The following is a 27322-nucleotide window of genomic DNA, read 5'->3' on the forward strand; positions in this document are numbered from 1 at the left end:
ATCCTTTCCACAACGTCCATGCTCTCAGCTCCTGGCTTGGAGCGTCCTCAGGGAAACTGCCCCTCTCCACTTTCTGTGCTCCTGACACCTTTCCATCAGTGTCCCACACGAGCCCCTGGGCAGGGCACTGTGGGCAGTGACAGCAGCAAGGCCATGGCTCACAGGAGGGGTGAGCCTGGCCCAAGGGACACCGGGATAACTGCAGGAGTTCTGCCAAGGACATCTGACCTTAGCCAAGGTCCAGCTGGGGAGCAGGGCAGGGACACCATGCCTAGCCAATCCCACTCATGAATAGGAAAAATGATGGCCCTGAAGGCTTTCTCAGGCACAGTGGCCATGGATAGCACCTGGTCTCCAAGGAAGGATCAGTGATATTACCACCAAGCAGCCTGGCTGCAGCACCCCTCCCACATCACAAACACCACGGCTCAGGGCAGCAGCAAGGAAATCTGAAATCTGCTGAACAGAATAAATCCCTTTGGGGCAAACACCAGGATTGTTACTCTGAATTCTCCAGCTTATCTGTTGTGCATAAACTCTAAATTAAAAGCAACATGCAATAAATAGAAATAGTCCATTTCAGGTTTGTACAGCAACTACTTTATTATTTTCAAATGCAAATGTTTGCATTGTTTGCTATTTTACAATTTTACAAACTAGGTATAAAAGACCATAAATAAATGACATAAGTTATGTGTACCTAAAATTCACGGAGGGAGAAAAAAATTACAAATTAAAACAAAATAGAAAAATCTATATATCTAACCCAGAGATCGTTCAAATGCACGAACCAAGAAATGCTGTTAGATTTTTTCAGTATGAACTAAATTATAATATGCCTCATACATTCTAATTTACACAGTCCTTGCATATTCCAACATACTTGCAGTGATACAAAAAAATAAATGCACTCTCTTTTTATTTGTCTGATTAGTATTTCAGATTTTTTTTTTTCTGGTTATGAAAATGTCACATAAAAGAAAAATACTGCTTTTTAAGTCCTGTTTACTGGTTACTTACCAGCTTTTTTTTTTTTTTTTTGTATTTTATACATATATATTTTTAATACATAAGATCCATCACAAAATGAGCACAGCAAGAAACCCGGACAAACATCAACCATTGGTGTGTGAGCAGGACAATTGAACACACTCCTCGTGGGGGATAAGCTGGTGATGGCCTGTCCCCGAGGGCAGCAGTGTCTGGAGCAGCCTGTGGTGGCCCAGCCTCTCTGTGGTGGCCACCTCTGGCAGGCACAGCTGGCACATCCTGGTGCCTGCCATGCCCAGCTGCCCTCGCCTCCCTGCCAGCCCTGCTGCTCCTCCTCCTCCAGAGCAGGAATTACCATGGAGGCTCAGCGAGGGGGGAAAAGGGAGCAGCAGCAGCCTCGGGCACCAGGCCACAGCTCTGGGCAGGGCTGTGTGCCCAGACTGCCCCACGTGTGCCCGAGAGCCCCTGGCCCCCGGGGGCAGCACGGCCACCTGTCCCCTGCCCGGTGCTGGTGGCCCTGTGTCCCTGGGGGCAGGCACTCAGCTCCACTCCAGCTGCCCCACAGCACACAGGGTGAATTCTCCAAACACAGCCAGCTCTCCTAGGGAGGGTCAGCATGCTGCAGCACTGCTCCCTGGGCCATGGAGTGTCTTCTGCTGCTCTTCAACTGCCCTTCAACTGCACAAGGAACGGGACACACTGCACAACTCTTGCTAACTGTTAACTTTACAGGTCTTGTTGCATTTTTGTTCCTTATCTGTGCTGGGAACCAGGGAAGTGTTCTGATTATTACGTTGCACACAGAGCAAGGTGCTTCTGTGAATGGAAGAACTGCATATATTTGCTAGCATTCAACAAGTCTTTAAAATCCTATTTTTGCAGATAAAAAAGGCTACGTAAGAATTCAGTTCAGGATTTCCAGTGGATGGAGATGCAGGTGTTGCCTCCACCACCTTGCCACTGAGAAACTGGTCCTTCTTGGTCATGAGCAGGGCACTAGTACAAATAAACAACACTTAACAAGAACCTTTAGCACCCTTTAGATCCTGCATCCATTACTCCAAAACTAACTTGAAATTGCCCCTGTTTCAGGCTGCTGAACTACTCAACAACGTTAGTGTGGCAGCTAAAAAATACACTTACAGATACAGAAATTTCAACACTTTCTTAACGTGTGTGTTCTCGCTATCCTTTCAGACATGAGCTATCAGCCTGGTCTCACAGGACAGAGGTGTTTGGGGCACGTTCACAGGCAGTTCTACACACGAGGTGACCTGCACGCCGACACACGCACACGAGCACACGTACGCACCTTTCAGAGGAGACAATAATCCATTATCCATTCAAGGAAAAAAATATATTTATATCACTGCAATGGCACCTTTAGTGTAAAATGTCACTTCAGCAATGTACACAGGCAGCTCACAGGAACTGGGTTCTTTGCTGTGGCACCTGGCCTGGCGTCCATGGTAAGATGTGTAGTGCTCTGTCACCTTCATTGGTCCGGGATGCAGCGGTGACAGCCAGGGGAATGAGGGAGACAACAACAAAATATATAAATAAAACCAAAGGTAAGCAGAGAAAGCAGAAGAGGAGGAAAAACAAAATCCAGAAGTCTGCAGGGCTTTGACACAGTACATTCCTCAAGTGACAACTGGGTGCTGAGTCTTAACGAGTTAGTTATCGCTCAGTGGAGAAAAACAACGGAGTGGGTGGCCCAGGAAAAAAAAAAGAGAAAGTAAAAGTCACACTCTCTTCAGGGACTGATGACTGTTCAGCATGTGTTTTCCAGAATCAGTGCTATGGAAGACGCAACTGTGGGTCCAGAAGGCTTCATGTCTGCTCTGTGTTCCTCCATGGTCAATGTGATGAACAGGATGGGCTACGAGGCTGTGAAAGCAAAATCCATTTCCCTGCACGAAAAGAGAACCCAAATTAAATGTATTAAACCACATGCTCCAGACCTGCCCAAATGGCAACGCTCAAAGGGTGGGAGCCATCTGCCTTCCCTGTCCTTCTCCCTTCCCTCACACTATTCCAAAGTCTTGCCTCCATGGCATACCTTACATACAGATGTGTAATCAACCAATCTACCTTTCCATCTATACTTATATGGGCCACTTTTTTTTCCCTCCATCTGCTCTCTTCAAGCTAAAATTCCATTCCAGTGGATGCCCCTCCTTGGCCATATTTCATCTTACAGGAAACACAACCACCAGTGGCAGTGCTGAAAACCCAGCATCTGAGCTGCCTTCACAGTTTTCATTCTATAGGGACACAGTTTTCCATTTTGTGTGGAAAATATTGCACTGTTTTGAATTACCACTACTAGACTCCGAGACAGCAATTTAACAAACTGGCCAGAAAATTGGGTGTATTTTGGTTTTAGATAAAAAAGATGATCTCAACAGAACGCAACAGATTTACAGCAAGGAAACTTCAAGTATCTCTGCACTTGAGAGGCAGAAGAATTTTTCCTGCTGAAAGTACAAATGTCAGGTCTTTAAGATGAGTAACTACTTCTTATGTTGCCTGGCAAAGTGACATTAAAACATGCTGGTTTAAGTAGATTTTTTTTTTAAAGAAATCTTAAATTTCTTGAAATGGAAAAGCTTTTAAAAGTAATACTGCAGAACAGTTTATACTGAGCTGTCATGACTTGACAGGATCCAAATTTAGCATCTCATATTCAGAACAAGTTGTTCTCTGAGAGAGTTGGGAGTGAGGGAGAGTTAGTGGTTAAAATCAGCAAGTTATTGTTAAAAGTGACAAAAAAAGTGATGTGAGTGACAATACAGTATGTGTGATTTGTCCAACCGAGTGAACTGTTTTGGATTTAGGATAAACTCAATTATTAAGAAAGTTTGACCTATAAAGCCACTAAATCATTTCTGAATTTGCTGTCAGGTGTGGAATAGGACCAAAATATTATAGACTAAAGAACCAGTCTTAGTGCCATCAAACGATAAATCTCACCTTTCTGACATTGTGCCTGGCACAGCTGAAATGCAATGTCAGTTCTAAAGGACATGTCATGAAAATCCTCCTCCTGCTCAGCCCAGAAAAAGTGCCCCATCTTTTTTCTAAGGTCATCTCATCACTTTGGTTCTCAGAAGGACTTTAAAGAATCTAACTTACATACTCTGTTCAAAAAGAGTAATAAAAGCTTCATGACAAATAAATTCAAGCCTCAGTGTGTTAAGAGCTTTACTGGATAAAGCTTTATCCTGTGTGACCTGCTGAGGACAACCACACTGCCACAGCAGTCTCCTCCACGTAGCAAGCCAGGGCATGCTTTCAGTGACTCAGCTTCCACCTATTCCCTGGAGGAGGCAGAGGGCAGCTCTTCCATGCTCCCTCTTGTTGGCCATACCTGCAGAGGGGTGTCAGGCCCCAGCTGTGCAGGCTGCACCTGGCACTCACACACCCACAGCTGCCCCCATAATCCCAGATACCCACCCTACAGGGCTGGTTTTCCAAGTGGAGTTTGGTTCCCACAACTGATCCAACAGGATCACGGTGCACGAGCTGTTACCCTGCCTGACACCCAAACTGCATAAAACCTGCAAGGCTGCATGCTCTATCCCATTTTTATCTGCTCCCTTTCCCATAAAACCACTGACACCACAAGTGAAACACATCTCTCTAAAACCCAAACACTGCTTTTACTGCTGTTCCTGAGAATGCAGGAGAAGCCTTTGGTTCTTCTCGGTGCATTTATGAGTATTTGTACTTTACACTGTGGCATCCATTCATGTTGAGCTTTTCCAACCACAGCATAAGGGCATCCCTACTGCTCTCAGTGTGAATTGAGGTCAAGCTTTCAGCACTGAGCTGAGCCCCAAGACACTCCTACACCTTGAATGCACACCCTACCAGGCAACAGCTTGAGAGCAATTTGAGATAGTGCAATTTTCACTGCCATCAAATAGAGCAAACAATGGGAAAGGCTCAGCAATTAGTCTGGGAAACCAGCACAGATTCTTACCAACCATTTAGGAACCCCAAACAACACATACCACAGCAGTTTTTATTTTCCCCCAACAGTGATGAAATCCTAGCACAGCTTACAAAATAAAGCACCATGAATATGTTGGACACAGTACTTCCACTGACCTTCCGTGAGGCAAAGGGAGTAAGTTTCTTGAAAGAGAAAAGAAGTCTGAAAACTCCACAGCCACGATTGTCACAGCTGACTCCTGGCAAGATGGTCACAAAAGTCTTTCAATGGCAGGTTTCAGCACGGCACAACAGCCAAGCACCTCCCCAGAAGTCCAGTTTGGCCCACTAATCCACAAGGTGGGTCACTTCACGTCTCAAGCCCATAAACGGGTAGATCACTAATTGGCAGGCACTGATTAGCCACATGATATTCTCACTGAGGTTTTTGCAAGGTGTTAGTGATGCATCCAGTCTGCAAAGAATATCCTAGGGCAGATTCTTCATTCCAGTGAAAGATACACAACGGTGGTTTCACCCACAAATAAAACACTACGGTTGTAATCCTACAGGTCACAGGGAGAAGGAAAGTACTGTTGTTTTTCAAGCACAGTATCTGGCAGCAAACATAGCATCAAAACTTGAATGTGACTTTATATTTATATAGATACATGTATTTTACATATCATTGATCAACAGAGAAGTATGTTCCAAGAAACCATTTGTTCCAGGTCTGGTTTCAAACGACGGCTCGTCATTTCTGGAGGCCCCCTCCCAACACACACACTCGGCTTCCGCAATCTGTACATCAAGCAACGCTGCAGATCTTGATTTCCACGGGCGAGGAGACGAAGTAAAAAAAGTGCAGTTCTTCAATTAAAGTGCATGGATGAGGTAAACTAATTTCAAGAGTTTTGAGTTTATTCAGTGCTGGCTCAGACGGGAACCATCCTGCCGTGCATCTGTTGCATTTGGGTGCGCATCGCTTGGACGCTGCTCAGGATCTTGTTCTGGTGTGCCAGGGCCGTGATCCCGATCCTGGCCAGGTCCCTGTGGAAGGCGAGAGAACAACAAGGGGCTGAGAGTGGTGGATCAGATGCTGCTGCAGAGAAAAATATCAAGAGCCAACCGCAAGCAGCATTAGCAAAAGCAGATGTACAGAAATGTTTAATTAAATAAGTGGAGGCATTGTGGAGGCATTTTAAAGTTATCCTCCATCCAAATGAAAGGCATTCCATTCCTTTAATGAGTGCGATGATATGCAGCACAAAGCAAGAGAGGCTGATTAAATCCAGATTTACCAGTTTTTTTGTTATATTGCTGAGTACTTACTCCTGGTTCATATGCACCACAGCCTCTAGGGTGGTATAGCCAGCAGCTGTGAAGTTATCCTTGTATCGCTCCATTTTCATGGCTTGGAGCCAGTCACTGACAGAAACAACCGCCGAGAACTCAGGGGAGCTGGGATCCAGCAGGGCTGTGCTAGGTCTGGATGCCAAACAGTGAAAGGACAGAGAAATGGTGTCAGCTGGATCACAAACCACAAACCCAAGTTTGGTCTCTGCAACAAGTAACCTCAATGATGAGGGAAAGCAAGGGCAAGAGGCTGTGCCCAAAGAAACTCTGCACATCAACTCAGATCAAAACTGAACTAGATGCAAAGGAATAGGCCAATTTTTGCTAAGAATGAATTTCACCTGATGTTTCTATTTTTGGTTTGATATCTAACTTGAACCACAATACAGCTTATGATTTCCATCTCAGATATATCCAAGTTCACAGAAAATGCTTTTCCTCCCCAAAACAAGGAAGATGGCAATGCTGGAAGGCATTTGGCCTGCTGGGTCTGTATCTCATGGGCAGCAATGCCAGACCTTGCCAGCCCTGCATGTGTCAGACTTCAGCTCAGCAGCTATAGAAACACTGCTGAAGTATGTGCAAAGAACTGGGAGCTCACACCCTGCCAGACTGGTTTGGAGGGTAAAACTCTGGGCAGGTTCAGATAACTCCTGTTTCTAGCCAGGTCTGCTCAGTGCATTCAATCAAACTCAGGACAGCAGGGAGTTAATCCTCTCTTTAATCAATCCATTCCTGACCGAGTGTGTGCCAGGAGTGGCGGGAATCACACCAGCTTTAGCTTTGATCTTTCTTTGCACTGTGGAATGTGCTTCTCATTTTGCCTTGCACAGTTTTGCCAATAATTATTTTTACAACATTTTCTTCTCTTATTAATATTGCATTTACTATTTCTTGTATATCATAAGTCACAGGTTCATTAAAGCACTATAAATTACTGTTATCTATCTAATCAAAACAATTATCATTTAGCAATTTAATTGAAAATGCACATCATCAAAGACTAGGTGTGCAATAGCATGGTTAGGTCTTGCCTGAGGCATTGAGTACACGCTGGCAACACTTGGTTCAACTCTTTTACTGCATTATCTAACACAAGACCAATGATGATAACCTATTTATATATAATTATGCTTTATGTATAAAGTCATATATTAATAATGCTATATGCATATTTGAAATTCCTACTCTGAAGACAAAAAAAAATATTTATAAACAGCCGTGAATGTGAAATGACCTTGAATAGGCTGTTAACTTACACACAAAGAGAATGACCTTGAAGAGGTTATTAACTATTGGAGAACCTAAATATTTCAAAGAATACCTGAAAATTGAAAAGAATGCAAAATGGAGGAGCTCAAACTGTGATTCTTCAACCAAATGATCACAGCAGATCCTACTGTGATTCTCACCACGTAAATTATTTAAGCCTGGAGGGAGGATACATTTTTGCCAGGCTCCCAGTGCAATTAGGGCAATCTGGAAGAAGTGGTGATAGTGGTCTCACAGGGTTAATGATCCCTCTTCTGGTGACATACATTGTAAGCAAGACTCACAAAGGGACATACAAGCTTAAAAAAGGATGTTGTTCTGTTGGAGGCTGAGACAGAATCTCTGTTACTCCCCCACTGATTCAAGAAACTTAATTTTGCATTGTCTAATGCATATTTTTGGCCCTTTTCTCCTACTAAAAAACATTTTTCTATTATCTTCCTCGTTTCTTTTAAACTTTTTTCCCATATCTGCTGTAAGCAATCTACCTGACAAAGCAGAGAAGTTTGGAAAAAACGGACCAAAGCTGGTAGGGATCAGTAAAGCTCCTATTACTTCAGCAGTGTTTCACCAGCTTACACAAACTGCTGATCTGTCCCAACAAAGCTATTTTGGTTTTACCCTACAACTCTGGGAGTTTTCCTTCCTGCTCACTTCTCTTGCACGTACCAGGCACACCATGCTTAGCAAACAAAACAAATGTAATGCGGGATCGGTGGAGACATGAAACTGGCTTTCCACAAAATTAAATTCAAATTCACATAAAAATTAATCCACACCTTCCCAATGCCTGCGAGGCGTTGGCTGTAATGCTGTAACGCTCATTTGCAAATCCTACACAAATCTTAGGGTTTATAAAACTTGATGATGTGCTTTTCCTGCAGAAAACCACATCACTCTTGTTAGCTGCACTGACTGAGGTGACCCTACCCACTCAAGCCCTTTCACCGGGGGGAAAAGGGGAAAGAAGCAGCAAACTTTGCTGCTCATCAGAGCTTGCCTGCTCAGGACGTGCTTAAGGCTGTGCTGGGAACTTGCTCAGCGTTGGTGTGATCCAGCAGCAGCTCTGCTCACTCCCCTTTCCTCCTGGCAGGGCTGAGCCTGGGTGCCTGGGGGGCCACAGGGAGCCAGCAGAGCCCTGTGCTCACCCACTCAGAGCAGTGGCTGCTGTGCAGGCTGGCCCTGGGAGCTGTGTGCCACCTGCACTCTGCCTGCCACCTGCACTCCGTGTGTGCCACCTGCACTCCGTGTGTGCCACCTGCACCTGCCTGTCACCTCCCCCGGGCTCCCTGGTCCGTCACAGAGCAGGGCTGACCTGGAGCTCTCGCTGCCTGTCCTCTTGAGGCTGTTGGGGTTGCGGATGAGCTTGTCCAGCATGTTGACGATCTGGCCGAACTTGGGCCGGTCGCTGCGCTCCTTCTGCCAGCAGTCCAGCATCAGCTGGTGCAGGGCGATGGGGCAGTCCATGGGCGGGGGCAGCCGGTACCCCTCCTCGATGGCTTTGATCACCTGCAAATGGCACAATTAGGAAGACACTGGAGAACATCACACCCTGCTCAGCCCACCAGCCGTTTATCCTAGGGCTGTCCAGACTTCGGTGACAAATCCCCAGTGAAGTGATGCAACGTGGAAAATTGCACTCGGACTCAGACAGCTGGTGGTCTCAGAACTGTCATTTCTCCTCAGCAACTCAAAACTGAAAGTGTACCCAGAGCAGACATCAGATACAGCAGGGCAATTTGTCACAAAAAAGCACATGGGATACAGGGATGACAGAAGAGCCCTGGTTAGAAATAAGCAGCTAGCCTCGTTGGACAGAGGGCTGGAGAAGCAACAGCTCTACAGCAAGTCTTTATTACCAGTCAGTTTTGGGTGCAGTATGTTGAGACTGTATTTTCCCCATCATTTTTAAGGTACAGCAGATCACTCCCTCCCCCTGTCCTCCCAGGTTAGCTCATCTCTGTCAGTGAGAGAGGCCTTGCAGAGAACATCTTCCCTCACTGCTGTATGCTCTGAGCCAAGAAATACAGAGATGGGAACCCTTTTGTGCAGCTTTACAAAAGTCCAACACATCTTAAGTATGTATTTCATATTTAACAGAACTCAGACTGAAATCACTTCGAGCCCTCTAAAAAGCACTCCAGAGGCTCTAATGGCTTCTTAGCTCTCTCAGGAGAATGGGACACAACCAGAACTCAATTCTGACATGACAGGGACATGACCCAGGAGCCTTCAGATCTGAATTAATCAATATGACACTGCTGGCAGGACTCACCATGAGACAAGAGACCAGGAGTGCTCAGAGACTGAGCTGCACTAAATTCTCTCCTTCTGGACTTGTCCAATTAGTGGCTAAAATCCACTGGGAGGACGAGGTGAGGGATATGCTTGCATTATTAGCAGCTATTCAGTGACCACAAATAAAGTGGCTCTCACTCCTCCAGGAAGTATGAAGATCCTTTTGATTTCTCTTGATTCAACAGACACTGAGTATAATTTGAAATCTACTTCTGCTTTGTTGTGAGAGGACCTGCTCTTGCCATCATTAAGGAAGAAAAAAGGTATGTCTATGCTATGGACTGTAAGGAGTGTGCACAGAGAGTAATATTGGCTCTCCCTGTCATGTTCAACGTGGTCTAGCAGTGCACAGTCTCAGTGAACACCAGCCTAACATAAACAGCTCTAATAAAAGCAGCTGTTTGTTGCAGGGAGCTCCACTGTGCTGTGCAGACATGCCTGATATAACCGAGACACATCTGGTGTTTTATTTTCTTGCTAAGTCTTGATGACTTCCTGTTAGCAAAAGGAAGGCAAGATTGGGTGCCAGAAGAGACATTTCACATCAGAAGGAAATTAAAATTATATCTCCCATTTAGATTAAATGCCATCCGCATCTAGACACTCTTTGAAAACGTTCAGCTCTACAGAAGAAAGCAGATGACTTGTAAAATGCCTTAACCACTCCCATGGCTGTATATTCAGATTACCATTTTTCTTCTTCTCTTACTTGCTTGTAAATCCCCTGGGAAAAGAATTACGGATAATCTAGGCCTCATTTTCAGTGGGATTTTTTTTTTTCCATTTAATAAAAATTCTATTAGCAAAAGCTCTTATTAGCATTATTATTAAATACTCTTCTGGAACAGCAGCCATTGTGCACAGTCCCTCTTGGAACACACTGAAGTAGTCCAGATGGTATGGTTAAACAGGACATGCATAATTTAAGAATGGTCATTTACAAAAGCTGCTTTTTAATGCCCTCAGGGGGCAGCTATGCCATTGTCACAAGGATGCTCTGACTGATAATCAGAATTGGATTTCCTATGTGTTGATTTAGATATCCTACAAGGAGTAAAATCACCTGGAAGAGTTATAAGCATAGTGGAGCTTCAAGAATTAACTACCAATAGGAAGCCCAATCAAATTCAAGAGTTTTTCTCTTAAAGACATTCAGTAAACTCAAGATTTAATATGAACATTCAGATCTTCCTTCTCTTGACAGTATTCTGATTTGACAGTTTAAATATATTAGTTTCCCTTTCCTCCATTTTTCTTTAATTGCCGTTTTTTTTTTTTTTTTTACATTTAAAAGACCAAACCAAATAAACCCTTGTGTATAGACTCTAACTTGAGAATCCCCTATTCCATGAGCTTAGACAAAGCTTGAAGCACTCAAGGAACTTTAGTTCCACAGAAGTTCCCTGAGAAAACAGGAGTCTACCACCCATGGCATCCTTTTAAAAACCTGGAATAAACATCCTACAGCTACATAGCAACTGCCACAGAAACACATCAGCAGACATCTAAGGACAGAGATGAAGGGGAAAGGCAGGGGAGCTCAGCAGGACACTCACATCTTGGTTGGACATGTCCCAGTAGGGTCTCTCCCCGTAGGACATCACCTCCCACATGACGATGCCGTAGCTCCAGACGTCGCTGGCCGAGGTGAACTTGCGGTAGGCGATGGCCTCCGGTGCTGTCCACCTGATGGGGATCTTGCCCCCCTGCCACCAGGGAAAGAACCACAGGCTGGTGAGTCAGTGCACTGCTGTGTGTGGCTGACACTGTTCTTCCTATTCAGAGTACAAAATGGTTTTTTGTGCACAGCTCCAGAACCCTCGTGAAAAACGCAGCCACTTTCTCTCCCCCTCGCCACAAAGCTGTCAGATCCAACCAGGAGGCAATGCTGCCCATCTGCTTGCTTTAGTCACCAGGAGGAGAACCAGTACATTGTTAAATGTATTTTTATCAGCCCTCCAAGAGATCTCTGCTTAGGGCTATGCTGAAGCCTGAGAACAAGCCAGGGGTTTTACAAAGTATATATTAGAGATTTAGTTGACAAAACAAATAAGTACACGCTGTTAATTACTATTTCCTTGCTTGCTTGTCTGACCTGCTTGGCCTGTTTCAGAAAAATGGGATTATAAACATTTTGCTTTTCAAAAAGGTAAAATAAAGAGAGGATAAACTGGGAAGATTTATGAATACAGTGGTGTTTCCCATGGGCAATATCCCAACTCCTACCAGAGATGTGAGAAGGCAAGCAAGCCTCTGGGCTCTCCCAGACCCTGGAGGACAAGTTCAACACCAAACCAGGGTACAAGGCTGCTTTTAATACCTGTTGGAGAAATCTGCCTCTTCTTAAAATACTTTTTTTAAACAAATAAAAACACTTGGCCATCTGATTTGGGCCACTGAGGTCCTACGCTGTTTAAAAAAGGAACTCACTCCATCCTGTTTATCTGATTTTGCCTTAGCTGAGTGATCCCAGGCCAGAGATTTCTCCTTTTGTTTATGCTAATATGCAAGGTGTTTTTAATTGAGCTTTTGGTTTCCTGCAGTTCCATCTGGGGAATGACTTAAGCTGAACAAAGGTTTTTGGATTTTTTTTCATTTGCTTTTATGCTTCTTTGATTAAGTTTATTTTGGTAGTTTTTTTTCCCAGCCATCTCCTAGATAGCTTTTATCCATAACTGAGTGCAGTGTGTGCATACTTAATAGTATATTGTTCTACTATATCTCTCAAGTGTTTAATATGGACTGGTTCCAAGCCAAGGGAAATCAAAAGGGGTCCTTCCCTGGCTGCTTCAGCCTTTGCATCAGGCCCTTTGTGAATCAGGCTGTGGCAATATGTGCCTTGGTGACTACAAGATGCTCTCGCTTTAACGAGTTACTAACAGGAGCAGAACACATCCTTTTCTTAAAAAATGTTGCTTTAGAAAATTGCATTCTATTGCAGCCTCTCTGGTTATGCAAAAGCTTTATTCCTCCTTTCAGACACAGATGCACTGACATTGTTTATACAGGGCTGTCACTCTAAAAATTGTCAATAAGCTCTTTATATTTAGCTGCTTGAGCACAGTGGAGTTAATCCAAATATCCCTGATCCTTCATTACTGATACCAAATGAAGAGAATGACTGTAAAGCAAATGTCATTGACTCTCTCTAGTTTACTCCTGAGAGCCAACAATACCATATCTTCAACTGCTAAATTCAAAGAGAAGCTTTTCAGTCATTTGTCTTGCCCTTGTGTGCTTGTCTAAACTCTGATTTCCCTGAATACAGCTTTTCAGACCTCTGCCTCTGCTTCTTCCACTTGCCACCCTTATGAGTGAGAGACACCAAGGCTGGCCAGCATTTAATGCTACAGGAGTCTATCCTTCCCTGTAATGAGCTGTGAATCCATTAAAGGATGAGTGTTGGGATTAAACAGCAAGATCTGAGTGCTGCAAACAAACTCAGCACTAGGGAGAACAGATGGAGAATGGCAGATATTTAAAAACGAAGAAAAGAAGCAATTAAAAAAGGAGACTTTATAAACAGACATTTTTCTCTTTAGGTGCATGTTGATATCAGAGGTATTGGTACAAAGGCTGGTAATGGCTGGGATGTTGTTTTGTGGCCAGAATACTTGCATTAGCCTTATTCCTCGTGCAGCATATTAAAACGGCTTTACCAAAATTACCTAACAGTGGGATGCCAAAATATAGATAAAATGGAAAAGAAACAAAAAATGGGAACGTAGGCCTAACACTTTTCCCAGTCCAAACAATCTAGGTCAAATTTATGACTGGCTTTGTGATGGGTAAAAGTGTATGCATCTTTTAAATTTTTTTTGTGGTGCATCTACACCTTCTGTATCAAACATGAGTATGAGCAGCCATGTGAAACCCTGTTTCTAGATTATCAGGAGGAACAGAAGTCCAGGCTCTAATTTCTGGCACCAGATTCCTGTCACGTGCTGTATTATGAAAAAGGAACAAGAGGAATACATGGGTCACATCCTCAGAAAAGAAATACTGCTGTGGCCACTGCTGTAGCAGCCACAGCACATCAATTTATAGGAGCTATGGAGCCTGGGCCAATGTTTACTTTTAGGTTGTGATTTAGGTTTTCACTTGTGACTGAGACTATTTTAAAACAAACCACTGACACCTCCCACACAGTCAGACAAAACCAACATGCAGGCACGACAGCATGGCCATTTTCCTTCCCTCCTTACCCGTGTGGTGTAAGCTGCCTCAGGATCATCCTCCAGCACCCGGGACATGCCAAAGTCAGACACCTTGCAGACCAGGTTGCTGTTGACCAGGATGTTGCGAGCAGCGAGGTCCCGGTGCACGTAGCTCATGTCAGACAGGTACTTCATCCCTGAGCCAATGCCACGGAGCATCCCCACCAACTGGATGACTGTGAATCTGCCATCATTCTTCTGCATATGGGGAAAGGAGCAAAATCACAGAGCATTAAGCTAAAAGCTACATTATTGCCACTGCTGAAATTGGCCAAGAGCAGAGCTGCGGATTCCCATCTTCCCTCCAATAAAATGCAAAGTTATTTCCTTGCTCTCCTCACCAGTGTCTATAATTCACCAGTAAAGCAAAAACCCAGAGGTTCTGTCACAGCTTTCAGTATCCTGCTTGCAATGAATCTGATTTTAATGAGTCTACAGCACTGCAATGCTCTCAAAAATGGAGCAAGTCAGAACTGTTCACATTAAACATGGATTAGTTAAAATCCTGCTATTTTAAAAATTAATTTATTTTATATTCTTCCACTTTATATTAATTCTGGTTTTTGATAAAAGCAACACCAGAAAACAGAATTCCCCAAGTACAAACATAATTTCTTTAAAACTGCGCAAGTTTCAGTATCTGTCTGAAAAGAGAAAAGAAGAGAAAAGAGAAGGGAAAGAAAAAGAAAAAGAAAAGAAAAGGAAAAGGAAAAGGAAAAGGAAAAGGAAAAGGAAAAGGAAAAGGAAAAGGAAAAGGAAAAGGAAAAGGAAAAGGAAAAGGAAAAGGAAAAGGAAAAGGAAAAGGAAAAGGAAAAGGAAAAGGAAAAGGAAAAGGAAAAGAAAAAAAAGAAAAAGAAAAAGAAAAAGAAAAAGAAGAAGAAGAAGAAGAAAAAGAAAAAGAAAAAGAAGAAAAAGAAGAAAAGAAAAAGAAGAAAGAGAAGAAAAGAAAAAGAAGAAAAGAAAAAGAAGAAAAGAAAAAGCTGTTTCCCAGTATAAAATCTCCTTAGCTTTTGAAGAAATCACCTACCCTGAGGAAGGCATCCAAGGAGCCATTCTCCATGTACTCAGTTATGATCATTACTGGTTTACCTAGAATGTGCAGAAAGAAAAACACAATTCCATGATGAACACCAATGTTAATGGGATAAAAATGGCTTGCACATGATTTTACTGCCAAGACACCTGGCTTACACAATCTAATTTAATTTGAAATGCACCAAGCTTATGCCTCAGCTGTGAGAAGCAAGAGATGAAATATTACAGGACAGAAACATTTAATGGGCCCATTTGGAAGGTTAACCCTTTGGCTGATTCATTGACAAGGTCTTTAACTAAAGTGGCTCCTGCTCCCTAAGGAATATGTGAATTGATAATTGAGAACTAAGAAACAGATCTGTCCAAACCTGACAAAAATCTTTAGCATTATATATTGTTCTCAGAGCAGAAAATGGAATTCATGAATGCTTTGGTCTTTCTGTCTTTTTTGAAAGATCAATGCTTTAGGCAAGTTGGAAGCTGCCAGGAGCTACAAGGTATTCCAAGACAACTGGATTCAAGAATGAAAAATGCAGGCTGTTCCTTTCAACCATTTCTGTCCTGAATTTGTATTCTGTGTTTCTCTCGTTATTTATAAATGAGCCAAAGCCATTTGCCTCCTGAAGTCAGCCAGGGGCAAATTCAGTGCCCTGTGTCACACAGGGGGCCCAGAGCTCAGCAGCACCCAGCTCCTCATGCTGCAACAGGGGCCAAGCTGGGCAACCTGAGGAGAAATGCAATGTTACTGACAGGGGGATGCTTTCTAGGCACTCTCCTGCCTAAAGCAACAGCAAATACACAAATAATGCTTGATGTGCTCTTTAAGAGTTTTATTAAGACCATACAGGAACTATAGTTTTCTTCCTAAATAAAATATGGTGTCCCAGAGAAACTCAGCTTTTACTTTTTGGAGCAGGTCTGAATAAGGGAACATCACAGGGAAAGAAGGCTTCAAAGGCAAGGTCACCCAGACTGTAGATAGCTCAACTGCATCTTGGCATGGGAGGTATCAGAACTACTTAATTTTTCCTTGCTTCTGTCACCAGCAAGGATCTGCTCCAGAACAACCATCTCTAAAAATTACCCTACCGTGAAATGTTGCAGCATTTAACGTTCCCCTAATAGTTTCTACCTCAGTGCATCTTTCACCAAGATTCTTTTCTCTTCATTTGTCAGGGATTTCTGGTTCTGAAGTAACCTTTTTTTAATTAGAAAACCATATGCTATAGGGACTGACTGTAGGAACATTTTACCACATTTCACTTCGGCCAACGTCTATGTGCGATACGTAACTTGTTTCACTCATCATTACTTATTTCACCTTCCCGGTCCCAACCTGCCCTTTACAGGCCTTTTACTACTCCTGCTTTTACTTCCCTTCCCTGCTGGTAATCAAATTATTACTGGTTTGGTCCCAAGCAAACCAGCACGCCTGGGAAATGCCATTACTGAATGTTGCAGAGAAGCAATGGTATTGCATAAAGCAAACTGCTCTGGATGAAGGGCTGAGTGACCTTGGCTGAGTACATCCTTAAGTAAAAGGATGTGATTAAACATCATCCTCCCTCTAATTCACCTTTGAAAGCATTCTTTGGTAGAAAGAGGAAAAACTTCAACCAAATCTGCATATGGCACTGGTTCATTTATGCTTTGCAACTGTGACGGCCACCCTTCCACTGAACAAATACAGCTAAATGAGTATTAATTAACCTTCTTCAATCAAAAGATACTATGTCAATGGAGAAGGGAAAAAAAAGAAGACTCTTTCAGTGCATTAACATGTAATTTCATTACTCAGACACTTCTTTAGCAGGGGAGGGGGGATAGAGAGAGGAGGGAGAAGTTACCATCAGCGAGTCAATTATTAAAGTACTTGACTAGCAGCCAATAATTTATTCATGGTTTTTTGCTCCCTCTCTCAACCCCCATCTATACCACTATTTATCTCACATTTTAATTTTCAGTTTATTAAATGCATCCATTTATCACAGCATTCAGCAAACCTATGGAGAAATGGAGACAAATGTGTTCTTAAGTGGCCCTGTTTCCCCAGGAGTGCAGCTGGCAGTAAGGGAGCCGTGTTGCTGCTGGAGCATCACTTACTGGGAGCCAGGAACGGGGCACTGCCAGGTCACACTGCCACCTCCTCCCCGGGTGAAAATTCCCAATCATTTTAATTCACTGACAAGTGCATTATGCAAATGCCTACGGCCATTATAAGTGCTGGAGCTGTAGCAGCTCAGGAGCTTCCAGCCTCAGTGGGACTGCAACACAAAGATTCCCCTGTTGTCTTTCTTTAACTGAGGTGCTAAAAGAATCACTGTCTGAGACAAACACCGTGGCCTGACCACAGCCCTCCTCCCCTTCGTTATAACAATCACAGAGAGAGACACTCAGACCTTCCAAATTTAAACAGAGTACCGTATTTTAATTTTAGTTTTGAGGGAGGCTCTCAGTAAAGGATGGCCAGAAATTAGTCCAAATTGCTCTCTGCCTTTAAAAGCAAACTGCCACACACTGTATGAGCCATTTTCAACTGTTGAGAGAAGGCAGACCAGGAGACAGCAACACAAATGAGCAGGGGTAAGATTTCCAGAAACAAAAGTGGCAGAGTAAGTATCAGCTCTCACTGACATTCAAGAGGGACGGAGTTTTACAGTGGAACTGATGGTTTTGATAACCTTTTATGAGAGGTACTTTGTTCTTCTAGTGATATTTTACTTTTTAACTTTTCATCCATCTCAAATTTTAATTGCTCCCACTATCAATACCCTGCATTCATGTTCCTCATTCTACAGAAGGTGAGCTTCACAAAGTCCACTCTGACAGCAGCTCATAATATCACTGCCTGCTTTCTATGCTACCCTGAGCATGAGCCCCAAGACCCAAAGAGTCTTGAGACTGGCAGAGCCAGGCTTTGCCACCGTGCTACCGAGGGCAGCTGGGCAGAGACAATACCTACAGCATGGCAGTGGCACCTCATCAGCTCAGACCCAAGCACTGGTGTCTCACAGGTGCATTTTCAGCTCTAGACTACAGCCAGCACCCAGCAAGCACTGTCACTCTCTAAAGCACTGTCAGACTTAAAAAACCCCAAACAAAAATATGGTCCAGGTAAATTCTGCACAGTGAAATTAGCACACCTGTAAATCAGAGAAAACAAATAACCAAGTTTCACACTAAAATTGCCTGCTTCATTTCAAAGGCTTGCTCCTTACATCTGTGCTTTGTACTTCAAACATATGACTGTGTAGTTTTGTTTTGGTATTTTCCCCCATCATTTTGAATTCTTCGCTCACCATCTGCTTTTGCCTATCCTGTAACAATCATTTCAGTCTAGCAAAGATGTGAAAGATGCCTGCTTGGCATAGCAAGAAGGGATAAAAAAAAAAGCCAACCCCTGCAGTATTAATTCCCTCTACAAAATCTTGTACAAGCTGCCTACAGATAGAATATCAGCTGAAGCCGTAAACCCATTTATAGCTGACAACAAGATTAATGACTTGTCCTGCACTGATTTCCTCCTATTAGCTATCAGTGGATCTGTTCCATCTGTCATTTTACAGGAAAGAGGGTAAGAAGGAGAAAAAAAAAAAAAAGCCAGCACACACCACACAGACTTAATTTCTCAGTGACTTCTAAATTAGACTTGTCAGGAAAATGACCTACTTACATTTAGTAACTACACCTTCCAAGTGGATGATATTGGGGTGGTCAAATTGTCCCATGATACTGGCCTCACTCAGAAAGTCTCTCCTTTGTTTATCAGTGTAACCAGCTTTTAGAGTCTTGATAGCAACACAGATCTCTCTTTTTCCTGGCACTTTGAGACGTCCACTGCACACTTCACCAAACTCCCCTTAAAGAAAAAGGCACAAGAATCCATGGTCACGAGCCTGAAGCATGCACTTGTGTTGTCAAACTGTTATGTCAGTACATTTGGGAAAACTGTCATACAAAAATTATAGGATCACACGTTCCCTAAAAGCAAATTTAAAAGTGTATTTAGGGAAAAAAATGCAAAAGTTCTGGCACTTACCCACACCAATAACTTTTTCAATCTTTATGCAGGAGGCATCAATTTCTTTGGCAAATTCCCTCACAGCTTGGTTTGGATCCTCATATGTAAAAGGATCCACATATGTTCTAACACCTGCAAGGCAGAAATGTTTTATTTGAAGTCACTGATCTACATGCTGCTGAACACAGAACATATGAGACTGAAGCCTTAATGATATACAACAGCAAAGAGAGTGTACAATAAAAATGTACTGTAAGCCAGGAATGACTGATAAGGAAGGAAGGACTTAAGTATTTTCCCCCCCCAGTACAATATTTTTAAGTGTAAACATTTAATATTTCCCAATATTGATGTAAGGAATCAGGCTTTTGCCAGTTAATGAGCTTCACCAATCACTGCCATCACTAGCAGAACCTGTCAGGGGCCTGTGAGAATAAAACACATCCCTTTTTCCTATGGGAGGCAGGAAACTCTGAGCTCAGGTCTTGGGTTTGGTACATGGAAGTAACAATAGGATTCAGTGCTGGAAAAAGGCAGCAAAGTTCTTTCTCCCTTTCCTGCAGGATTGCCTCTGGCCCATTCAGAAACTGCTTCAGCAGAGTGCTGTGGGGGGAAACCTTGCCTAAAAATCAAGTGGCTAAGAACAGGTATCTTTCAATGGCAAGGAACAATGGAAAAACTTGATAAACCCTTCTCCTCTCTGTAGCCTCAAAACATTTTCCCTGGACACTTCTATTTTCCCTGTCACTGGCATCAATAAATTTGGAAGCAGGATGTTTGCAAGAGGGGAAAACAGAAACCTATTCTCCTCAAGAGGAATGCAATCCCTTATCTCCTGAGCACCAGAACATGAGCCATGTTTCACAACCCAAACCAAAACCCCCCAGCACCAGGGCCTTTTACCTTGGTTCAGGTGTTTCTCCTCATCTGCCTCTTGCTTGGCCTTGCTGTACTTACTGCGCCTGCCGGAACAAAACACAGCACCTGAGTGCAAAGTAGGGACCTGAGAGGAGCTCAGCTGTCCTGACCTGCAGAGACCTGAGCTGCTGGCACCTGCCACAACACACAACCAGGGCAGGAGGATCCTTACACTCCCCTGCGTGTTACTGGCATCAACAGAAGCACAAATCTATTTTGTATCTCAGCATTTAAAGAAAGAAAAAAACCTTTGTGCTCCAGCCACTTTTTCTTCAAACTTGCTTTTGCAATTGAGAGCCCAAATTTCTTTTTTATCCCTACCACACAGGGATGGAAATGCTACAACAGAGGTGTTTTGGTAGATTGACTTTCAAACATCATTAGGCAAATGCCAACATCAATACTCTTATTTAAGTGCAAATTTAAAACTGAAAACAAGTCTCTCAACACAGAAATCAGGATCTCAGCAGAAAAAAAGGAAGAACCACCAACCCTGACCATCGAAAATTAGGATCCCAAGGATTTTGCTTATTCTTTTAATCACTGCTTAATTGAAGGGGCTGAAGAACTCCTGATGGCAGAACTCCTCTACTACTCCTCTGAGCTGGAGGCAGTAACATAGCAGAGTGTGTTAATTCTACAGATTACTACTTCTACACCTACACCTGTGACACTGTAATCTAGTTATGTATTTAATTAGTTCAGCTTTCAGCTCCAATGGACAAGGAGCACTACAAAAAAGCTAATACAAGAAGTTAGTCCATTAGGGAGGATATTTAGGAGTCTGCTCAGCCAAATGTGCAGGAATTTGAAGTTGCCCAGCATCCAGTGGTATGCAGATGCAGAGAAATGATTTGGGCTTTTACCCACCCATCCCTGAGTGCTCAGAATCAAGCACAGAGCAGACACTGATGGAGGGAAGGGCTTACTGTTTCTTACTCTCAGTTTGCCTGTTCCCAGGAAATCCAAATTTCCCAGTCAGGCCCAGGAGAGCTGACTGGCAAAAGGCTGGGGTGGAGAGAAGAGGGCAGGCAGAAGGAGAAACCAAGCCTGGAGAACAGGAGGGGAGAATGGCACTGCCAGCAATGTCCAGCTGCTGCCTGGAGTGGGGCAGGGGACAACCAGGCCTGCCAGGGACACCAGGGTGACACTGGGTTAATTAATAGGCTGAAAATGAGGAATAAGGAGAAGAGGAAAATGAGAGCAGGTACAACAAAAACCTATAAGATGTGATTGAAAGGGGTCAAAAAACTCTCAAGTAACAGGAATAAAAGACATAACTAAGAGCCACACTTGCAGCAAATCTCCCTGAGCCTTACCATACCTCTCCTGTCAGCAAAACCCCTCTGCCCCTGAGCAAAAAGCATCTCACTTCCCACTCTGCAGCTGCCCTGTGGGGAATGGCAGCTTCCCACTGCTGTCAGCTGGGAGCCCATTCCCAGCCTCTCCCTTTGCAGTCCTCGGGCTGGGTCATACAACACACTATGCCAAGAATTAAAAAAAAAATATATACACATTAACCATTAAACAGAAGGAAAAAAGTCCTGTTTGACATGTGAAGACAACCTGATCTTTGAACCAAGGGTCACAGGTCCCAACATTGACAGGACTTGTGTTCAGACAGAAAAAGCAGGTACACATCCAACCACAAACCAGTGGGAGCTTCTTCTCTTGAAACACAAATGGCTCCAATCACAAGAAGAGCATTATTGAAAACCACACTGGATCCAAACACCTCCTTAAACAGTTTATTTGCCCAGAACTTACAGCACTGGTATAACAGAGCTGAGTGAAATAATGGCATGATGAACTGAGCTGCTGAACTGAGTAAGAAGGAAGAGGCAGCACAAATCTCACCCAAGGCCACAAAAGACCAGGCCAGCTAAGGGGACTGCAGAGATGGTTTCAGGTATTGTACAACTTCTCTCAGAAGAAAGGAAAAAAAGGGAAAAAGAAGATTCTGCATTTTAATCAGGATGCTTCAAAATAATTTTATTAATGTTTAGGCACAGATGGGAAATACAAAATGCAAACAGACTTTGTGCATGAAAGCATTTTAAGTATGAAAAAAATTCTCTTTATCTTATTTTTAAAAAGTACAAGCACCCTTACAACAGATTAAAAAACAACCTTCCCCCACTAAAACTCAAAGACAGCAAAAAACAAAGGGAAACAAAGGGATTACTGTTCAAGCAATGTAATTGTAGCTTATTAAGTTTAAATAATACCTTCTAAACTACCTACTTCCACCTCTCCGTGTCACCTGCTGACCTCTCCTGCCTGGCTTTGGGCAGGACACTGCTGTGTGCCATTGTCCTGGAGAGCAGCCCAGGAGCCCCACGCCTCTGGGGCAGCTCACCTGAGTGGCAGAAGGGAGCCTTTGTCACAGATCTGAATCCCCTAATTACGGGGATTTGGGCAGTGCTGAGTCAGTAGCCGGCATTCAGGAAAAGAACACAGGAGCTTTCAGGAACTGCAGGGGTCAGAGACAGGCAGAGCTACAGGTGGGGCTGGTGATGAAGAGGAGTTAACAGCGGGGGGAATTAGCAGGCACTGAGGTGAAACAGCAGGACCCTGCTCCCACCTCCTCCTTCCCACACAAAGAGGGGGTGGGGGGCTCAGGCACCAGGCTGGCAGAGCACCTGCTCCAACACCACCGGGAAAAGGTGGGAAAATGTGTCAGCAGAGCAAAGATAAATCAATCAGCTGGAAGAATTTCAGAGAGAAACTTTCAGATGACCAGAGGATTTGGTCAGACCATCTGACTACACACAAGCCCTTTTAGAAAGTGTCTCTCTCTGTTCTACACTTCCCCAAATCCTTTACAACTCATTATGAGATGCTGCAATTTCCCTCAGCATTCCTTCGGAGCAGGGTTTAGGGCCACCCACGCCCTGTCCTGCCGGTGCTCCATGGATGTCCCCATCCAAACCTCGGGAAGTTTAAAGGAACATTAGGCAGATTGCTTCTCGCATAGCAGGACAGAGCCCACCAGCCTGAGCTGCCTGAAGGCAAAGTCCTTGGACTAATTCTGCTGTAAAGATGAATTTTGGGATTTGAACAATGTCTTGAAAAAAGCACGAGGCTAAATTATCAGCAGTAGCCCAGTGTTCAAAAGTGGGCACCCACAGCATATGCCCTGCTCCCACACTGGCTCGTGGAGCACAGAGGCCATGTCTGCAGGCCAAAGCACAGGCTTGATTGTACAAATATGACTTTCAGGTCGTGGTTAGATTACAAAACCTTCTCATGGGGACTCTCTGGATAGAAAAGCTTATTCTCATCTGGAGTAATTTTGGAACAAAGTATAATTATTTTGCTATTAACTTCTGCTGGCGTAGGAACATCGTGAAATATCCCCAAAGTCCACACCTCTCAATGACATTGTGATAGTAGTTAAAATCATTAGAGTGACAGTGAACGTAAAGTAGATTCTGTTTATTGAGAGCTACTTCCAGCTACTGGAGAGCTGAGTATTAAGGGCTATTAATTAGCAAGGCACCATGCATTAGTATGCACAGAGTAGTTTCACTGTCCTAGTATTTCATTCATCTTGCTCTGCCTTTCCCCTTCCATGGCCCCTCTGAGAGAGGCCAGTGCAGAGGTAGGGGACATCCCTGAGCCCATGGCCACCAGGATGTTTTATCTCCACTGCCACCAGTGCCTGGGCCGGGCTGCTGTCCCTGCTGCCACCTGCTCTGTGGTGCCTTGGCAGAGATAAGTGAGCAGACAGCCCTGGGCAGAGCTGTCTGAGCCCAGCAGGGCTGTCAGTACCTGGCTGCAGGCAGCCTCTCCTCTGACAGCTTTATGGCCGATCCTAACGAGAATCAATACCAGGGCAAGGGGTTGACAGTTCATTTTCTAAAGAGTGATCCATTGAGGGCCAATCACCAAGCAGTGTTTATCAGCCTTGGAAGAGACATTTTTTTATAGGGGGAGAAGGGGAAGGAATCATCTCAAAGCAGCTCGACAGGCTCAATTCTCCAAGGTGGCGACTCATAATTAGAAATCCAATGTATCCTGCTATCAATCCTACCTTAAATAATAAAGTGATCAATAAAAGCAAGAGGAGATTAAGTCATCAAGCTCAGTGATGCTATTTTCTGTTGCAATGGCTTTTAATAAACCTGTCTCTCCACACCACATTTTCATATGTTCTGCTCTTCTTTCCTCTTGCCAGCATGGAGGCTCTGAGTTGAACACCCACTGAAAGTGATCACAATGCATGTCTACTTTCCAGATATTACAATCAGAGTCACTTAACTGCTCCCCAGGACAATTTAAAGAGAGCAAATGAAGAGGAGTTTGAGTGCATTTACAGCTGATGCCATTAAACTGACCAACAGAGATTGACAAAATGTGCATCGCTCAGATCCCGGGCTTCAGATGCAGTAATGATACAAGCAGTTTTATCTCAAAATTACACTGAAGCAAGATCATGCTGATCTTTTTAAATGAGACTGAACACAAAGATGAAGACAGAAACACTCACACTGTGTTTCTGCTACACTGTCCTCCCACTCACAGGATTGTTCCTGATGCCTGGGTTGAATTTGGGAGAATGAAGAAGCACTTGGTAGAAGATTATGGTGCTGCATTGACGAAATAGCCATCGATCCAGTTCTGTTGTGTTACTGCATCTGATGCTGAATGACTGTGGCTTCCATTTTACAGTCATACCCCCTCACACAGGAAGGACTAGTACAGACTCATAGACTTACACAAAAATCACCAGCATAGCAGTCTGATGGCTTAGTTAACAAACTGCCGTTGTTTACTCCCTGTCTGTCAGGAGTCAGTCCAAGAAAATCTACTGTACCCATACCCATGAAACTTAACTTCAAATTACACTAACCACAAATCTCTAGCTGGCTTCCTTCTCAATGCCAGTTATTGGAATCAGCTTTGCATTTGAAGGGCAAATAGAGCTGGAACTATTGCCATTACATCACATGCTGCTTGGTACTAACGTCGAGAAGATCAAAGCTACACGGGAGAAGGCTTGTAATGCAAATGTACTGTTTATGATGCTAATCAAAGAATTTAGCTTTGTTTGGAGGAGACAAAAAGCTCCCTGATGAAAGAGAGAGAGGGAGAGAGAAGCTTAAGTTCTTACCTCCTGCTGATGACAAAGGCTGCAATGAGAATGACCACAAGAACAACACTGCCAGCCACAGAAACAAGAAGCACTGTGGGATTGGTACCATCGCCAATGATGGGGGAAGGAACTGAAAACAGAAAAGGGAGCATTTGTGTCAGACAATCCCAAAAAATCAACCTAGGTAGCACTCAATGAGCTTTCTGGCTTATGAAGGCAGTTTAGAGTAGCACATCTGCTTTCAGGCCTTTATTATATAGTCATTTGACACAATTTTTCCAACTGCTAATGAGCTGAAGACATGATGTTTGATAATTATTTGGGGAACTTCAGTTCACCAGGCACAAGGACTCCCTCTCCTTCTCCCCTCCAGTGCTGCTCAGAGGGTATAATGACTAATTTTTTTTCCTTTCTAATTGCTTTCCACACTTCTTTCCTTCTCCTTTTTTCTTTCAGGGTGACTAGATGATCACTCCACAACTGACAGTAGGAGAGTAAGTAATTTTAAAATGTCTACTCTCTTCCTGATGGATTGTTTTCAGTTGTTAACATCCTGAATGATATTGCCACTAACTGGCATGACCTTAACTTGATTTAAGGAGACCTCTATGTCCAAAATAAAATAGGTTTGGTCACAGTGCCTTTCTGTCACTGAAAAGCAAACATTTTGGGGACTAAATCTGCATGTTTCCTTGAGCAAAGTGAAAAGCCCTCCTGACAACATAGTTTGAACATTCTTGTCTTTATGTAACTGTCTAAAGAAAAGTGCAATTATGGGAGCTGATGTAGGACACCTAAATGATCTGTGTCAATAGCTTGTAAAGGGGAGTAACAGGGTTCTATTCTCCTTGAAATAAGATATTCCAGAAACATGCAAATGTCTACTTTTCAGAAAACAAAATCTCTCAAGCATCAATGGTTTCCAAGTGCTTATGGGGTGCCTGTTTCCTTATACCACAGTGAAGCACTGTCACTGCTAGAATCTACAATACAGTGTGGCATTCACATTCTATGGAAAAATCCCTTTGCCTAGGATTTTTCTCCTAGGAAGATGAGAAGCCTCAGAGAAAAGAAAACAATTATTATTTTAATTGATTTTCCTGTGTCTTGCTCGTCTGGAATGTGTTTGGAGATTGTTTCATTGGACTCTGGTGTGAGTTGTTTTCACTCTTTGGCCAATCAGGGCCAAGCTGTGTCAGGACTCTGGAGAGAGTCAGGAGTTTTTATTATTATCTTTTCAGCATTCTGTAAGTATCCTTTCTGTATTCTTTAGTATAGTTTAGTTTAGTATCCTTTAATATAATATAGTATCATAAAATATTAAATGAGCCTTCTGAGAACATGGAGTCAGATTCCTCATTCCTCCCTGCCACGGGGGTCCCTGCAAATACAATAATACAGCATATCCAAATAGATGTCTCGGGCCAGCATCATGCCATCACCAACAGCCATGTGGCCATGGAGGAACATCTCACAGCACATACACCACAATCCAAGTGTGAGAAATAGCTTCTCACTTTTCATAGTTTAGGAAGGTTTATTAAACCTCATCAAAAATACAACAGAAGACTGAATAAAGAAAAAAGGTTACAGCGCCAGGAGCAAAAGATTTTCCCCACTAGGTGCTCAGCCTCCTCCCAATGGAGGGTTTCCCTTTTTAACCTTTTAACCCCTCCCAAAGTTCTGTCCATCAACCCCTTCTTCACTGTCCAGCGGTGGAGATGTCTTCCTCAAATCCTGATTGGAGGTCAGGTGTTCCACAGTGACAAGCCAGCCCTCCCAGATGTCCCAACTCCAGCGTCCCTTGATAACCATGCCAGGGGGTACAACATAACTATAAATCTATAAACTTCTCTTAACTTTATGCATGACATTTGTCTATGAATTGTGAGAGCCAATCATGGCATTGCTCACCTATCACACAAGCATCCAATGGGAAACTCCCCGCACACAGCCCATTATATCAGCACTGTCTGCAGGAGGAGCAGCAGGGGGACGGGCTGGGGATGCCATTACCTGTGTTGGTGGTGAACTCAAAGGGCCCACTGAAGTCTCCGTAGCCTGCTGCTGTCCTGGCCCGCACGTGGAACACGTAGGAGGTCAGGGGGTTGAGCCCTTTGATGTCGGTGTTCCTGGAGGCCGTTTTCACGATGCGATAGCTGCGCTCGTTCTGGTCCT

The 27322-nt window shown here is 43.6% G+C and overlaps 1 protein-coding gene across 1 annotated transcript in view; it reads right to left on the reverse strand.

Moving 5' to 3' along the window:
• Positions 1–577: 577 nt before the first annotated feature.
• EPHA4 (EPH receptor A4) overlaps positions 578–27322 on the reverse strand; it is a 104818-nt gene continuing 78073 nt past the window's right edge. The window contains exons 7-18 of the mRNA XM_059855254.1: positions 27161–27320; positions 25163–25274; positions 20032–20090; positions 19147–19260; positions 18781–18966; positions 15100–15161; positions 14061–14270; positions 11412–11561; positions 8873–9066; positions 6262–6417; positions 5107–5979; positions 578–2903 (exon numbers count right to left, since the gene is read on the reverse strand). Of these exons, the coding sequence (XP_059711237.1) occupies positions 5865–5979; positions 6262–6417; positions 8873–9066; positions 11412–11561; positions 14061–14270; positions 15100–15161; positions 18781–18966; positions 19147–19260; positions 20032–20090; positions 25163–25274; positions 27161–27320 (1518 nt within the window). The 3' untranslated portion in view covers positions 578–2903; positions 5107–5864. The remainder of the gene's footprint in view (positions 2904–5106; positions 5980–6261; positions 6418–8872; positions 9067–11411; positions 11562–14060; positions 14271–15099; positions 15162–18780; positions 18967–19146; positions 19261–20031; positions 20091–25162; positions 25275–27160; positions 27321–27322) is intronic.

This window comes from Haemorhous mexicanus, chromosome 10, assembly GCF_027477595.1.
Source record: "Haemorhous mexicanus isolate bHaeMex1 chromosome 10, bHaeMex1.pri, whole genome shotgun sequence".
NCBI classification, from domain to species: Eukaryota; Metazoa; Chordata; class Aves; order Passeriformes; family Fringillidae; genus Haemorhous; species Haemorhous mexicanus.